The 15100-nt window shown below is 45.7% G+C and overlaps 1 protein-coding gene across 1 annotated transcript in view; it reads left to right on the forward strand.

Moving 5' to 3' along the window:
- The window catches only part of LOC311244849 (transcription initiation factor TFIID subunit 4-like), a gene marked incomplete at its 5' end in the record, with an annotated part of 58857 nt that extends 44172 nt beyond the window's left edge, over positions 1 to 14685 (forward strand). Inside the window, 2 exons of the mRNA XM_084334532.1 lie at positions 11705 to 11824; positions 14444 to 14685. Of these exons, the coding sequence (XP_084190658.1) occupies positions 11705 to 11824; positions 14444 to 14605 (282 nt within the window). The 3' untranslated portion in view covers positions 14606 to 14685. The remainder of the gene's footprint in view (positions 1 to 11704; positions 11825 to 14443) is intronic.
- Between the last annotated feature and the right edge of the window lie 415 nt (positions 14686 to 15100).

A 15100-nucleotide genomic window follows, 5' to 3' on the forward strand; every position in this document is an offset into this window, starting at 1 on the left:
GTGGTAGTGAAAGGGTTTGATGTTTTAAGTGGCTCAAAACTAATCCGATTTTCCAGCCGCAAGTCAGCTTGTAGCGTGTTCCAGGAAGAGGGAGCGTGAAACTCAAAAGCCATCTTAATTACTTCTGTCTGGACCTCGAGGTACAGATGATAATAAGTGCAGGTCAGACGTTACGCGATGTGAAAGCGCACTGATAGGAGGGGAGAATACCAAGAATGGACTTGTAAATAAATGGCAGGATAAAGTAGCCTTGGTGTGTTCAAGGTGCAGTGATGAGTGAGAGCTTTACTACACAGACACACGGTCACAAACCTCAGTGCACTATGATAGACGGCGTCTTAAAGGAACACGGCAACATTTTGGGGAAATTAGCTTACCGTCTTCTCCAGAGAGAGGCGAGAAGATAGATACCAGTTTCCTCTCTGTGCGTTCAGTAGAAAGCTCTCTGGCCGCCCGTTAGCCTAGCTTAGCACAATGAATGGAAGCGGACAGTGCCGGTTAGCTTAGGCATTGTCCAACTAACACCTCTCCCGAAGGCTAGTCACTGTCCACTGTCCGCTTCCATTCATTGTGCTATGAATGGAATAATAAGCTAATTTCCCAAAATGTTGGCGTGTTCCTTTAACATGTATAAAGCAGATCGCCATAATCAAGCAAAGATAAAAACGTAGAAGCAACAACCTCTTTTTAGATTGAATAGAAATACAGGCCTTGTTCCTCAAATAAAAACCTAGTTTTGGTTTAGGCTTCTTCGCAAGTGTTTCATTGTGAAGCTTAAAAGGAACATGCCAACATTTTAGGGAATTAGCTTACCGTCTTCTCCAGAGAGAGACAAGAAGATAGATACTAGGGCTGAGCAATTAATCGGAAAAAAATCGCGATCTCGATTCATAGATCTATGCAATCTCATTTCTAAATTATAATGATTTTCTTTTATTAAAAAAAAATAACAATGTACCGTACTTTTCGCACTATAAGCCGCACCTGACTATAAGCCGCAGCAGCTAAATTGAATGATGTGTACATATATAAGCCGCACTGGACTATAAGCCGCATGTGTTTTAATGTTTAATTACCATGTAAGGAGTGGAGCCTGCGGCTTAATTTGACTCAACACAGGAAACCTCACCCGGCCCGGACACGGAAAGGATTGACAGATTGATGGCTCTTTCTCGATTCTGTGAGTGGTGGTGCATGGCCGTTCTTATATTGAGCTTTAAGTTCCCACCTCTACAGAGAATGACTCCCACCTCTACAGAGAATTACTCCCACCTCTACAGAGAATGACTCCCACCTCTACAGAGAATTACTCCCACCTCTACAGAGAATGACTCCCACCTCTACAGAGAATTACTCCCACCTCTACAGAGAATGACTCCGATTGGGACACAATACTGTCGGACAAATAACAAGAATTAACTCATTTACAACTTGTATTAAGTAAATAAGGGAACAGATAAATAACATTTCAATGCAGTAAAAAAAAGCAATATTTCGATTTTCGGGTTTTGTCCACATATAAGCCGCACCGGTATATAAGCCGCAGGGTCGAAAAATGGGGGAAAAAGCCGCGGCTTATAGTCCGAAAAGTACGGTATTTTATAATTTTTTTTTTTACATTTTACTTAACTTTTTTAAATTATGACTATTCTGACTTGAGTTATTTTGTATGTTACAAGAGACTTAAGTTTAAGTCAAGCACTTTCATATATGTTATGTTTAAGTTTAAGTCAAGCACTTTGATATACGGTATGTTATGTTGTCTGTTTAAGAAGGAGTGCAATAAATGATTTTATTGAAAAAATAAGAGAAAAATCGTGAGTTCACATTTTAGCAAGAATCGCCCAGCCCTAATAGATACCAGTTTCCTCTCTGTGCGTTCAGTAGAAAGCTATCTGGCTGCACGTTAGCCTAGCTTAGCACAATGAATGGAAGCGGACATGACCGGTTAGCCTTCGGCAGAGGTGTTAGTTGGACACTGCCTAGGCTAACCAGTCATGTCCGCTTTGAACTTTTAACTCAAAAGTTATTTATTTAAGTACAGTATATAAGGTATAAGCTGGTCCCAAGCTTTCACTGCAAAAAGAAAAGAAAAAATAATTATTAAAAAAATAACCAATTTTACACATGGTGGCGCTGGCACGTTGCTGTGCATCTATACCACTGTTTAAGGAAAGCCCTGCTATGTTTGTATCAGGGTGGGTGGCTTGGTCTAGTAGTGTTGAGGGCACTTATATTGCCTTTATTGCAGCTTTGCTACCTACTGTTCTATACCTGCCTTTCTTTCTGTCTTTCTTCGTTATTAGCGACATATCGGCCGTTCTCCCTGGGCTCCATAAGAAACGCTTAACAATATTGTAATACTGACAGGGTGGGATGTTAACACATGCAGTGTTTCCCATTATTACCTAGTCTAATATTACCTAGCCGTAATAGTAATCGGTATATATTTTTCTTTTCCTAAAAAATAAACCAGTTCAACACAGGTAACCACTTTTGCTTCATTTCTTTGATGGCTCAACTGCTCTAGTCCAGTGGTTCTCAAACCTCTCCTCGAGGCACCCCAGCCGTTCCATGTATTTGTTCAATTCCACCACCAGCACACCTGATTCAACTAATAAAGGGCTTGTTAAGTTGAAACAGGTGTGTTGGTGGTGGAATTTAACAAATACATTGAACGGCTGTGGTGCTTCGAGGAGAGGATTGGGATGCACTGCTCTAGTCGATTTTGTTTTTTGAGCACAAAGTTCATCATAGATCTGGCCTCTTTATTTTGCTCTCAAAGTGCACCAAATTGATGCATTTAACTCTAAAGTGTACACACACAAAAAACAATTCCCCCCTAGAGGGTCCGACGTTCACCCACCGCAATCTCACAACCAATCCTTGGTTATTTTTTTTCTTCTTTCTATTATTTCATTTTTAATTTATTTGCTATTATTACTGTTGTTATTTTTTCTTGTATATGTAAGTGGGGACGAGTAGGGATGGATATTAGATGTATACCAGTCCAGGATCTATACTGCTGCTCACCCCTTTGTTTGTGTTTATGTCTCTTGTTTTTTGTATGGGTGATGGGTTAAAAAAAAAAAGTGTCAAGATTTAAAATATGCATATGTACATTTGTGTGTGTATGTAAGTATGGATATGTGCAGTTATGTATGTGGGTACACATACTATACCTAAATGTAAAATGACTTTCTTTGACACAATAAAGTATAAAAAAAACAAAATCCTGTGGGAAACACTGACATGTATTCCACCTGTCACTCTGGCAGGCATTTGTACGGAATCTCCATCTCTGGTGAAAGAGTTAATGCATTGTGTGAATGTACTGTTGATTGTAGCTGAATTTTACTTTCCCGGTAGTAAATGGTTATGGCTGGAACACAACACATTACATACACACCAAATATTGTTTTCAATGTCAAATGATCTAACAAAATCCATCGCTGCGTCTGCATTTCCAGAGTCGCGCCAGGCAAGAGGATCCTGAACAAGCTCGACTGAAGGCGAAGGCGAAAGAGGTAGGAGGCGGGTCTTAGTGGGGATTTGTGTCTGCATGTTTTCTTTATGTCCCAACTTGGTTCAAAACTGTTTACCAAAACCGCCCTGTAAGTCTCACCGTGAGAGAAGTCTGATTCATTCACCGTGAGAGAAGTATTTTTGCAGGTGCTGTGTCGTCCTAGTCCCACGGTCTAACCTCTACGCTACATAACATCAGTTAGGCTGATGTGTGTCGTCCTAGTCCCACGGTCTAACCTCTACGCTACATAACATCAGTTAGGCTGATGTGTGTCGTCCTAGTCCCACGGTCTAACCTCTACGCTACATAACATCAGTTAGGCTGATGTGTGTCGTCCTAGTCCCACTGTCTAACCTCTACGCTACATAACATCAGTTAGGCTGATGTGTGTCGTCCTAGTCCCACTGTCTAACCTGTGCAGTTAGGCTAATTTCTGCTGAAAGTCATCGATACGATAAGATGAAGTAGAGAGATGCACTGATACCGGTATGGGATATCGTTCACATACCAGGCTAAACAGGGTATCGATATCCAACAATTTCCCCAATACTAAAATCCGATACCAAGAAGCATGTAACATGCTAGAAATCAAAGCTAAGTGACTTGATTTTCTGCATTTTAACAATAGAAGCATGTTAGATCTCTCTAATGGAGAATAATGTAGTATATATCTCAATCATTGTCCAATGACCCCAAACCGGTGGTATAGACCTGTTCGCTGTATACGTCAGACTCCGTGTGCGTGCGCATCACCGGGGCAGAAAGGAACGTAATCCTGGTCAGAACAACGGGGCAGACTACTATTTGCATTTGTTAGCCATGCTAGCGATCTAAACAATCTATCCATGCCAAAGCTAGATATGTAAAAGGTGAAAGACTCACTCACAGCCGTGCTGATTTGGCTAAATGACATCCAGCCGTTTTCGTTTGAAATAACTTTTAGTCAGGGGAGTGCCATCGTTTCTCCATAGAGCCCCGTCGTATTCTTCTAACGCAGCAGCTCGCGCAGGTCCGGGGCAACTTAGGTCGCTTTCACACAGGGGCTGTTTGGTCCGGACTTTCGGACCAGAATTCGATAGTCCGGTTTTTCGGGTCTGTGTGAATGCGCGTCGAACTCGGTTCGCGGACCAAACAGTCGAACTCTGGTCCGCCTGAAAACGTAGGTCTCGGTTCGGCTTCATCGAACCAAATATAGGAAGTGATTATTATTACCACTGCTCGCAGCACTCACTGCAAAACAAGCACACTGCATCTAATCTCTCTATCTATCTATCTATCTATATATCTGTGCATCTTGGGAAGAAGGAAGAAAAAACGCGGCTTATTATTATTACCGATACCGAGGCGCGCGGCTTATTATATTATTAATAAAACAGCTACTTGTGGGCACTCATAAAAACACCGTGGTCTACAAGTTGTTTAGCGAGAGGATGGTGGTAATGTGCTTCAATAGAACAATGCCATGTCAAAACTCGGCTCCGCTGATCTGGAGGACTCGCAGTCCACACAGACACACACACACACGCGCGCGCACACACGGGATCGCAGGCACACACACATTTCCACTGTCCAATAGACAAGCGCCCTTTTCGACCGCGTGACATTGTTCAAAAGGTCTCGGTCCGCCTGACAGATATCTGTGTGAAAGCAGGCGAACCAAATGAAGAATGCAACAATGTTGCAACTTCACCCCCAGAACCGCACCGAGTCCACCAAAACGATATGTGAAAGCGACCTTAGTCACGTGACTCAGTTGGTATTGTTGATTGGCTCGAAACACGGTATGTTTGTATACAGCGAACAGGCCTAGAAGTCTATACCGTTCAGTAAGATATCTGTACTCTGTATATCGGCCCTTACTGAAAGCACTCGGACTCCGTATCGGCAGTGGAAGAGTGGTGTGGGTGCGTCCCTAACGGAAAGCTGAGCGTAACGCTCTTCCACGTGAATAAAGCACCACAACATCAGCTTCCATCGTGCCCCTGAGCCCACGAGGACACAACTGCAATTACAAACGACATTCGTATCACATTATGACTTCTCCTCAGAGACGATCGCACATGAGACTAGTCTACACATTGCTTTATAGTGAGCTTATAGTTTGTAAACATTTCCCATGCTGTTCCAACTCGCGCTGAATGAAGAGCTCCATTCACTGACGAGCCGTCGGACCGAAGCGTTCAGACGTCACGTCATCGGGGACATGGAGACTGTGTTCTTAACGGGAGTGATTGACGGAAACAAATACGGTAGCTATTTCCATTCGAAATCTATATGCACTTGGGATAAATCCTATAAATATTTGCCGTAGCCATGAATGAGATTGAAAGAAACGGCAATACATACAGTACCTTTGACGGGAAATCACTTCCCCTCTGACAAGCCTTTGCTCATTATGGGTGTTTGGTTCGGAATGTCTGCGGTTTGGATAAACAAAACTCTAGTGTGTGTATTAATGTATGCATGTGTTGCAGTAAACTGTGATTTTGCACATTCTCTGGTGTATATTTCCCGTCGTCTGATTTCTTTTAGGGAACACTTTTTAATAATCTCTTAAACCTAATCTAATATAGGGAACACTTGATGATTCATGTCCCAATCTGATACGATTCTCTACATCCTTTTACACACGTGCATATATATATCCCAGAAAATGTGCAAAATCACATTTACTGTAACAAATACACTGTACGCGTATCTACGGTATATTCTTTGTGTGTACATTCGATGTTCTCCGATAACCTTATGGTGTCGATGTCTTATTGTGTCCCGTGGACAAAAAAAAACGAACGAAACAAAACGCTTGTTAAGGCCTGTTCCATTTTAACAACGGTGGTGTTATTCTAGTGGGTCTGTCTTGTCAGGATATAGACGGGCCTATTGATGTTTAAGCTGTGAAGATAACCCATACAATCGACAGTATTGTATTTAGGGTGGATGTATGCACTATGCATTGTCCCGCTGTCATTCCCAATACCCTATCGGATGAAAACGGTCACACAGTCAGTCGGTCACTCACTCACACGCACACACACGCCCTGTTTGGTGTCCTTGTTCTCTCGCCGGCTCTTCCCTATCGGGTTGTTGCCCGGGGGGACAGGGGGGTGGGGGGGGGGGGGGGTTGCGGTGTCTCGCTACAGTGGCCACGAGCGTGCCCAGAGGGAACCGGAGGTCAAGGGTCATTACCCATAACCCATCTCCCTGCTGGCGCCTAAGGCGGGGAGAGGGAGAGCCAAGTCGAGACATGTTAATGCGGTGGACTGGTCGAAATAGTCAAACTATTAGTCTTCAGTTCCAGCAATGTTTCCAGCTCAATGGAAGATCTGGAAATGTAACATCCCGACACAGACGGGAGGATACATTGGAACAGGTGCTGGTGTCACAAACCATTTTGTGGGCCGGATCAAATTCCTTTTTTTTTTTTACATTTTCAATGTCTTGCAACATACTGTAGTTGCATTATAACATAGTCTCGGATTACAGACCAATATACGCGGTACAAGAGCGTACAAGACCACCACAGGAAGTGCAGGTAGACGGTGCAAGACCTTTTTTTTTTATTATTATTATTATAAAAGATTTGGAGACATAACCAAATGTATATAACTCGGATCTCCTACTATATACACTAGGACACTAGTAGTACTACTATGCAATGTATGTACTACACACACGGAGTACTTCTATGTACTATACACACTAAGTACTACTATATACTATACACACTGAGTACTACTATGTACTATAATAATAATACTAATAATAAACTGTATTTGTATAGCACCTTTCATAAAGAAACTGCAGCTCAAAGTGCTTCACAACAGAAAAAAGACAGGCATAAAATGAGCACATAAACTAAAGTGCAGACCTATACATTCACATTAGGATCTAACATCCCAACAGGCCATGGTTTATGGTTTGATTCAGTTTTAAATAGACAATAATAAAAAGAGTAAGATAAAATAGACAAAGTAAAATGGTGCAATAGTGCAGTGCAATAAAATAGTAGAATAGAATAGACATAAAATGAGCACTTAAAGTGCAGACATATAAAATCATTTTTTTACAGTGCAATAAAATACGGTAGTTCTGGATTACTGTTTAACAGTTCGAAGTCGTCTTTACCTTCTCTGTTGACTGTTTGGTATCCACAGTTTAAAACCTGACAGTCTTCCCTCTTGTTTGATGCCCACTTTGACCCGGCCTTCGAACCTCCCACTCAGGGCAAACCTCCCTCCCTCTCAGGGCGCAGTTCTAGGCCTGGGTCCTACACAGTTTTAAAGCCTGACAGTCTGTCTTGTTTGATACCCACACAGTTTAATAATACCTGACAGTTTTGAACCTGTAATAGACGGAGTAAAATAGTACAGTGCAATAAAATAGAATAGAATAGATAGTAAAATTATGCAACAGTGGGGGCGGCTAAGTGGCGCAGTGCGCAAGGCGCTCGCCACTAATGCAGGAGATGCTGGGTTCGAGCCCAGCTCTCGGCGTTGCTACCAGCTTGGCTGGTCGTTCATACTAACACAATTGGCAGTGTTAGGGGTGGGAAAGCTGGTGGGTGGGTATTGGACATTGGACAGCGACTCCTACAGGTCGGTTGGTGCGCCTGTACAGCAGAATCAGGAAGCATCGGGGGCAGCGTGAGCCTCCCACGCGTTACTCCTTGCCACTGAGAGATTGCGCTGTACAGGTGAAAATATGCGACGGCTGCCTCCTCGTGTACCGGAGGGGACACGTGATGCAAGGCTTGGTCCTCACTGCAGCCGACCAGTGGGAGGCATAGTCTAGCAACGTTCGAGACAGGGGAGGGGAGAATTGAAGGGAGAATTGGCGAGGTGAAATTGGGATGGGAGAAAAAATAGAAAAATAAGGAGAAAAAGTGGATCAAAAAAAATTGGCAACAGTGCAGTGCAATAAAATAGAATGGACAGAGTAGAATGGTGCTACAGTACAATCAACAGCGGAGTGTATTAAAATATTAAAAGGCTATGGTGAAGAGGTCGGCCTTTTGCTTATTTTTGAAAATATTAAGAGATCTAGCTTCCCTAATGTCCATAGGTAGTGTATTCCATAACTTTGGTGCATAGGTTGCCATCCCCGATTCTCTTTAGACTGTGGCTTGGAACCTTCAATAGACCAGTAGTAGATGATCGCAATGTTCTAGAAAGCACATAGTTGACTAGAGAATTTGCAATGTAGCTCGGTCCTGTTCCATTTAGTGCTTTGTATGTAAGGAGGGAGGACCTTGAAATCGATTCTAAATGTTACCGGAAGCCAGTGTAGGTTAGTTAGCTAATACTGGACTGATGTGGTCTCTCCTCTTGGTTCTAGTTAGTAGCCTAGCTGCCGAGTTTTGAATGACACACAGAGTACTATGTACTGTACTGTATACACTATTACACTATCGGGTGAAAATAAACCAGCACACATTCAAAGCAGTAGAGTAGATGGTTAGAAACACAGACATCCAGGGAGAGAAACAGGTTGTTGATGATGATGAAGATGCAGTTATGATGATGATGATGATGATGATGAAGACAGTTATGATGATGATGAAGACACAGTTATGATGATGATGAAGACACAGTTATGATGATGATGAAGACAGTTATGATGATGATGATGAAGACACAGTTATGATGATGATGAAGACACAGTTATGATGATGATGATGAAGACAGTTATGATGAAGATGATGACACAATTATGATGATGATGAAGACACAGTTATGATGAAGATGATGACAGTTATGATGAAGATGATGACACAGTTATGATGATGATGATGAAGACAGTTATGATGAAGATGAAGACAGTTATGATGAAGATGAAGACACAGTTATGATGAAGATGAAGACAGTTATGATGATGATGAAGACAGCTATGATGATGATGAAGACACAGTTATGATGAAGATGAAGACAGTTATGATGATGATGAAGACAGCTATGATGATGATGAAGACAGTTATGATGAAGATGAAGACACAGTTATGATGAAGATGATGACAGTTATGATGAAGATGATGACACAGTTATGATGATGATGATGAAGACAGTTATGATGAAGATGAAGACAGTTATGATGAAGATGAAGACACAGTTATGATGAAGATGAAGACAGTTATGATGATGATGAAGACAGCTATGATGATGATGAAGACACAGTTATGATGAAGATGAAGACAGTTATGATGATGATGAAGAGAGTTATGATGATGATGAAGATGCAGTTAGGATGATGATGATGAAGATGCAGTTAGGATGATGATGATGAAGATGCAGTTATGATGATGATGATGGTGATGATGAAGATTCAGTTAGGATGATGATGATGAAGATGCAGTTAGGATGATGGTGATGAAGATGCAGTTATGATGATGATGATGATGAAGATTCAGTTAGGATGATGATGATGAAGATGCAGTTAGGATGATGATGATGAAGATGCAGTTAGGATGATGAAGACACAGTTATGATGATGATGATGATGATGATGATGAAGATGCAGTTAGGATGATGAAGATGAAGACACAGTTATGATGAAGACACAGTTATGATGATGATGATGATGAAGACACAGTTATGATGACACAGTTATGATGATGATGATGAAGACAGTTAGGACGATGATGTCACTACGTCCTCCTCGACACCTAGCGGTTTCGCTGAACAGTGAAGCTGTGGAGAGAGAGAGAGAGAGGGAGAGAGGGAGGGAGAGGGAGAGAGGGAGAGAGGGAGAGAGGGAGAGAACACTGCTACAGTCTGATCTAGAATTCTCTGAGAAGTTTGTCCAGTTTCAGTGAGTTATTCCAGAGGCTACGGCCTGCTGTGGAGGAGCGCGCTGCTGGGGCTGCGGGGGCACCACTCTGAAGTCCTCTGCTCCAGCTCTCTGCCACTTTGTCAGTCAGACAGAAAGAGAGAGAGAGAGGGAGGAGCCAGAGGCCGCACACGGATCACCCAGCCGCTCAGAAACCTACTTCTCCGCCTTGTGCCCACAGTGACGAAGCCCTTCTCACTTCTCACGTTCACAGTACAAGAGGCGCGTACCGCGTACGGGCGCATTATAGTACAGAACGCGTGCGCGCGCGACAGCGCCTATCTCGACGCTGGCTCCCCCTTGACCTCCGGGGTCGGATCACAAAGGTCACGGTGCCGCGTCACCTGCCTAATGAAGGCAGCTGTGTGTTCTGTATATATCTGCGTTGCTGACTGCTTGTGTCTCTTGCATGTGTGTGTGTGTGTGTGTGTGTGTGTGTGTGTGTGTGTGTCTGTGTGTGTGTGTGTGTGTGTGTGTGTGTGTGTGTGTGTGTGTGTGTGTGTGTGTGTGTGTGTGTGTGTGTGTGTGTGTGTGTGTGCTGCTCCTCCATGTGCATCACTTCCCTTCCAATTAGCATTACAGCGTCTTAATGAGCGAGTAAAACGTTGCCTTGAATCACTGTCGGTCCTTCTGTCCACTCGGCTCCTCGTCACGCCGGAGACGGCGGTTGTTTACCGGGCCGTCGGCACGTAGCGCTCGCCTGGCGCCGGCAGACCCCCCGTGGAGGCGCTCTGAGCCGCGTCTCGTGGTACTCTGTCCCTGTACTGAGTCTCATCGCTCTGCCGCTGAGGAATCAACCTCGCCTGTATCATCACCTGCTGTTCTACTAACTACGCACTCGAGTCTGCAGCGCTCGAGGTCGACACTGTTTGACGAACAATGTTACTGACCCTTAGCTGCCAGAGTCGTACCCTTCCTGCTGACTCGTTGTACAGAACTTGTGACTCGCTTTGGATAAAAGCGTCGGCTAAAATAAATGACTAAATGTAATGTAATTACATAACGTACGTAATAATGTATCCGTTTTTTGTTGCCGTCGTTAGAATCGCATATTTTATTAGACCTCCCGACTCCCGTTGCCTAAGCGTTTTCAAGCGGGCTACATCTTAGTCACGTCATTGGATTTGGGGCGCAGGGGGGGGGGGGGGTTGGGGGCTCCGACCTGAAGGGACTGTGTGTGAGTTGGTGTGTGGGGGGGGGGGTAGTTTTATGTGACGGCATATAGACGCGTCACCGGCGTCACGTGACTTGTACTTCCCTCGTGATTTCCTCCGCGCAGGTCGCTCTCTCTCCAGCTACGCAGGTCACGCAGCAGATCCTAACGCTCTCTCTCTCTCCTCCTCTGTTGTCCCACAGATGCAGCTGCATGAACAGGCTCAGATCCGCCAACGCGACGCTAACATCACCGCCCTCGCCGCCATCGGGTCCCGCAAGAGGCGCAAGATGGACTCCCCGGGCTCCTCGAGCAACGCAGAGGTAAGGGGGGGGGGGGGCCCGAGACCAAACACATGAACTGCAGTGCGTTAATGATTGCTTGTAGTGTGATGTTTTTTTTTGTTTTGTTTTTTGTCCGTTGTGAATTTTTCCAACCTTGACTTTTTTTAGGATCATATCGTGGAAACAACACGGTGGTGTAATGATGACGGAGGGGGAAAGAGTGGAAAGTTTTTGTTCTCCATGACCCCTTCTGTCACACACACACACACACACACAAGACACACACACACACACACACACACACACAAGACACACACACACACACAAGACACACAACACACACAAACAACCCTCATCTAGGCTGCAGAGTGAATGTGACCTAAGTTGAGTGAAGGGGGTCAGTGTGTGCCTGCAGGCTGGTTGTGTGGGTGTGTCTGCCCCCCCCCCCCCCCCCCCCGCCTCCCTCTCTCACCAGCCCTGGGGGTGGGGGTGGATGGGGAGGGGGGGGGCATAGATTTCAACTCTGCAAAAATGACCCTGAGGGTGGGGACTCACAACCCCCAGGGCGGCTGCAGTATGTATGGGTGCCTCTCGCCCCCCCCCCCCCCCCGGCCTGAGGCTTGCCCCCCAGCAAAGCCAAACAAAGGCAGAGGCCTCTGTGCAGCCTGGGAGTGCAGGATTAGGAGGTGGAGGGAGGGAATGCTGGACAGAAAAGGACACATTTTGGGGCTGGTTAAGGGGATAACTCGGGGGGATACGTCAGCTATTTGCTGGCCGCCTAGTGGGTCTAGCTGGCCGGCCAGCCATGGGATGTTTTTGTGGAGTTATTTCTTTATTTGTTATTGTAATTCTTATTTTTTTATAGAGAAGAGGTGGAGTAGGTGTGTGTGTGTGTGGGGGGGGGGGGGGGGTGATAATATGCATTTTATGCAAGTTAATGCTCCAATACGCGTCGGGCCTACTAATGCCGCGGGCCACGCCCATCCTCGGCTTGTTTAAAGACCTGATCCGCAGCAGTCGAGCGGCCGCACCGTCCTCCTCCTCGGTTCACCCCGGGTGATCGTCGTCGGGCCACTCGGTTATTAGTTTGTTTTAAGTGAAAGATACAAAAGGCCCCCCCCCCCCCCCCCCCCGCATTGTTTGCATGTATTCATAACAGCAGGAGGACGCCCCCTGGGGCCGGTGGTGGTGGGCCGGTGTGTCTATCTTAAGCCTGATCACAGAGGCCTGCGGTCCAGGGAGCTAAGGGCCCCACTGGAGATCCTGGGGGGCCAGATTACATACAAAGGAACAGAAAAACCATTTGTGTGTGAGTTTCCAGATGAGCCGCCTGTGTTCGAACTCACTTGGATGATGAGGGATGTTTTTATGTTTTTTTCTTTATGTTTTTCTACGGATCCTTGTCAGAATGGTGATCTTGTGCCTCGCACCAAATGCGTGATTAGAGAGAACGATTGTTCTTTGGTTTCGGCAGAAGATGTGTGATGTTGGGGAGGGGGGGGGGGGGGGGGGGGTGTATTTCTGTGAATATGGCCGGCACACCCCTGGGCGTGTGTGTGTGTGTGTGTGTGAGAGAGAGAGAGCGCGAGCGAGCGAGAAGGAGGTTAGCATGCCTGCAGGCCATTGAGCTTCATAATGCTCTGATTGTGTTCCTGTATGGACCTGGAGCCTCATTCCTATCCTCTGGTGTCAGCTCCGGCCTCGGGCTCTCCTCGCAGAGAAATAGTAGCCTAGTTATGTATTACAATAGGTAGCAGCACCACCACCGTCACCACCACCATCACCGCCTCACCAAACAACCATGTGGTCCCACAATGGAAAGACAGAGAGAGGCATCATAACCCATTTTCACCAAGTCGCTTTCTCCACCGGAGCTTCCTCGTTCCCCCGACCGACCTCCACACACCCGTATGCCCCTCCGGCCGCAGAACCAGTCCGTACCGTTTTTTTTTTTTTACCCGAGGCTTAATTCAGGAGGGGGGGGGGGGGGGGGGGGGGGGCGGCTCTGCCGCAGAATATTCACACAGAAATGTTCCTCTTTCCTGCAAATGTTCCTTCCAAAACGTTTCGCCCCGTTGAACAACACGCCCCAGGGGAACCGCTGCGGCATGGGAAGCGATGCTCGGAGTCATCGCTTAATTCTGTTTGGATAATAATAATAATGTACAATCTTGGGAAAGAGGGCTTGTCGGAGCAACGTCTTGTAAAAGTGGAGGGAGAAGGCGCTGTTTAAAGATGGCTTATAGCCATGGGGGGAAAGGGGGCGTGGCCTCCCTCCAGGCTGTGTGGACGCACCTTTTTATATAAAGGTGTGTTGATCTTTACAGGTCTGGGCTGAGTGACGGATTACTGGCGTGGGTGAGAGATTAGCAGTATTACTGATGATGATTCAGGCTTACATGGGGAAAAGAAAAGTTTTTTTTTTTATAACCCAAATGAACACAAATGTAATAGTTGACAGAAAAGCTGCATATTTTAGATCGAGTTTACGTTGTATCCTGAATTTGAATCCAGCGTTGTTGTGTCTGAGCCTATTTTCCTTTCTCTCTCTCTCTCTCTCTCTGCTGCTGCTTCTTGTACAATACACTCGAGTCCCTGCAGGCCGAGGCTCATATTGCCAGCCGTGGCATAATGCTGTCCTTCTTTCTCCTCCTCCAGGTCGCTTCGGGCTCGGGGGACGGCACGTCCCCACCTGCCTGCTCACGCCAGCAGCTCCGTCAGCGGATCACGCGAGTTAACCTCAGGGACTTTATCTTCTGTCTGGAGCAGGAGAGGACCACATCCAGGTCCTTGCTGCTCTACAAGGCGCTACTGAAATGAGGAAGAAAAAAAAAAGTCCCCCAAGGAAGCGTACCCGGGCCCATTACAGATCTCCAGAAATTTAGTTTTTTTTCTCCACGTTTGCCCCTCCCCTCCCCCCCCCCCCCCCAGCCTTTTCATATATACATTTCTCTGTCGGCTACTGTGTTTCCCCTCTTAACTAGTCCTCTGCTAGAACCCTCTACCTGCTGCGTTTTTTATCACTCGACCTTCAGTTAGTCCCTCGTGTTCACCCTACACCCGATTTGTTTTTTTTAGTATGACATGATCCTAGTCTGCTTATGTTTTTAATCCGTTTTTAACAGTAGGAGCCTGGAATATTGCGACACAGAATGCTACCAGGACACCCCCCCACCCCCCCCCCCACCCTCTCTCTCTCTCTAAGATGACTCCAGCAATGTACCTCAAGGGGTGCCCCGTTGAGTCTCTCTCCTTAACCTCCCCGTTAAAGAAAACGTACAGACTCTTCATGTCCGTTTCGTCGCCTTGGTAACC

The sequence above is a fragment of the Notolepis coatsorum genome, assembly GCF_963971535.1.
Source record: "Notolepis coatsorum genome assembly, chromosome: 18".
In the NCBI taxonomy this organism is placed as follows: Eukaryota; Metazoa; Chordata; class Actinopteri; order Aulopiformes; family Paralepididae; genus Notolepis; species Notolepis coatsorum.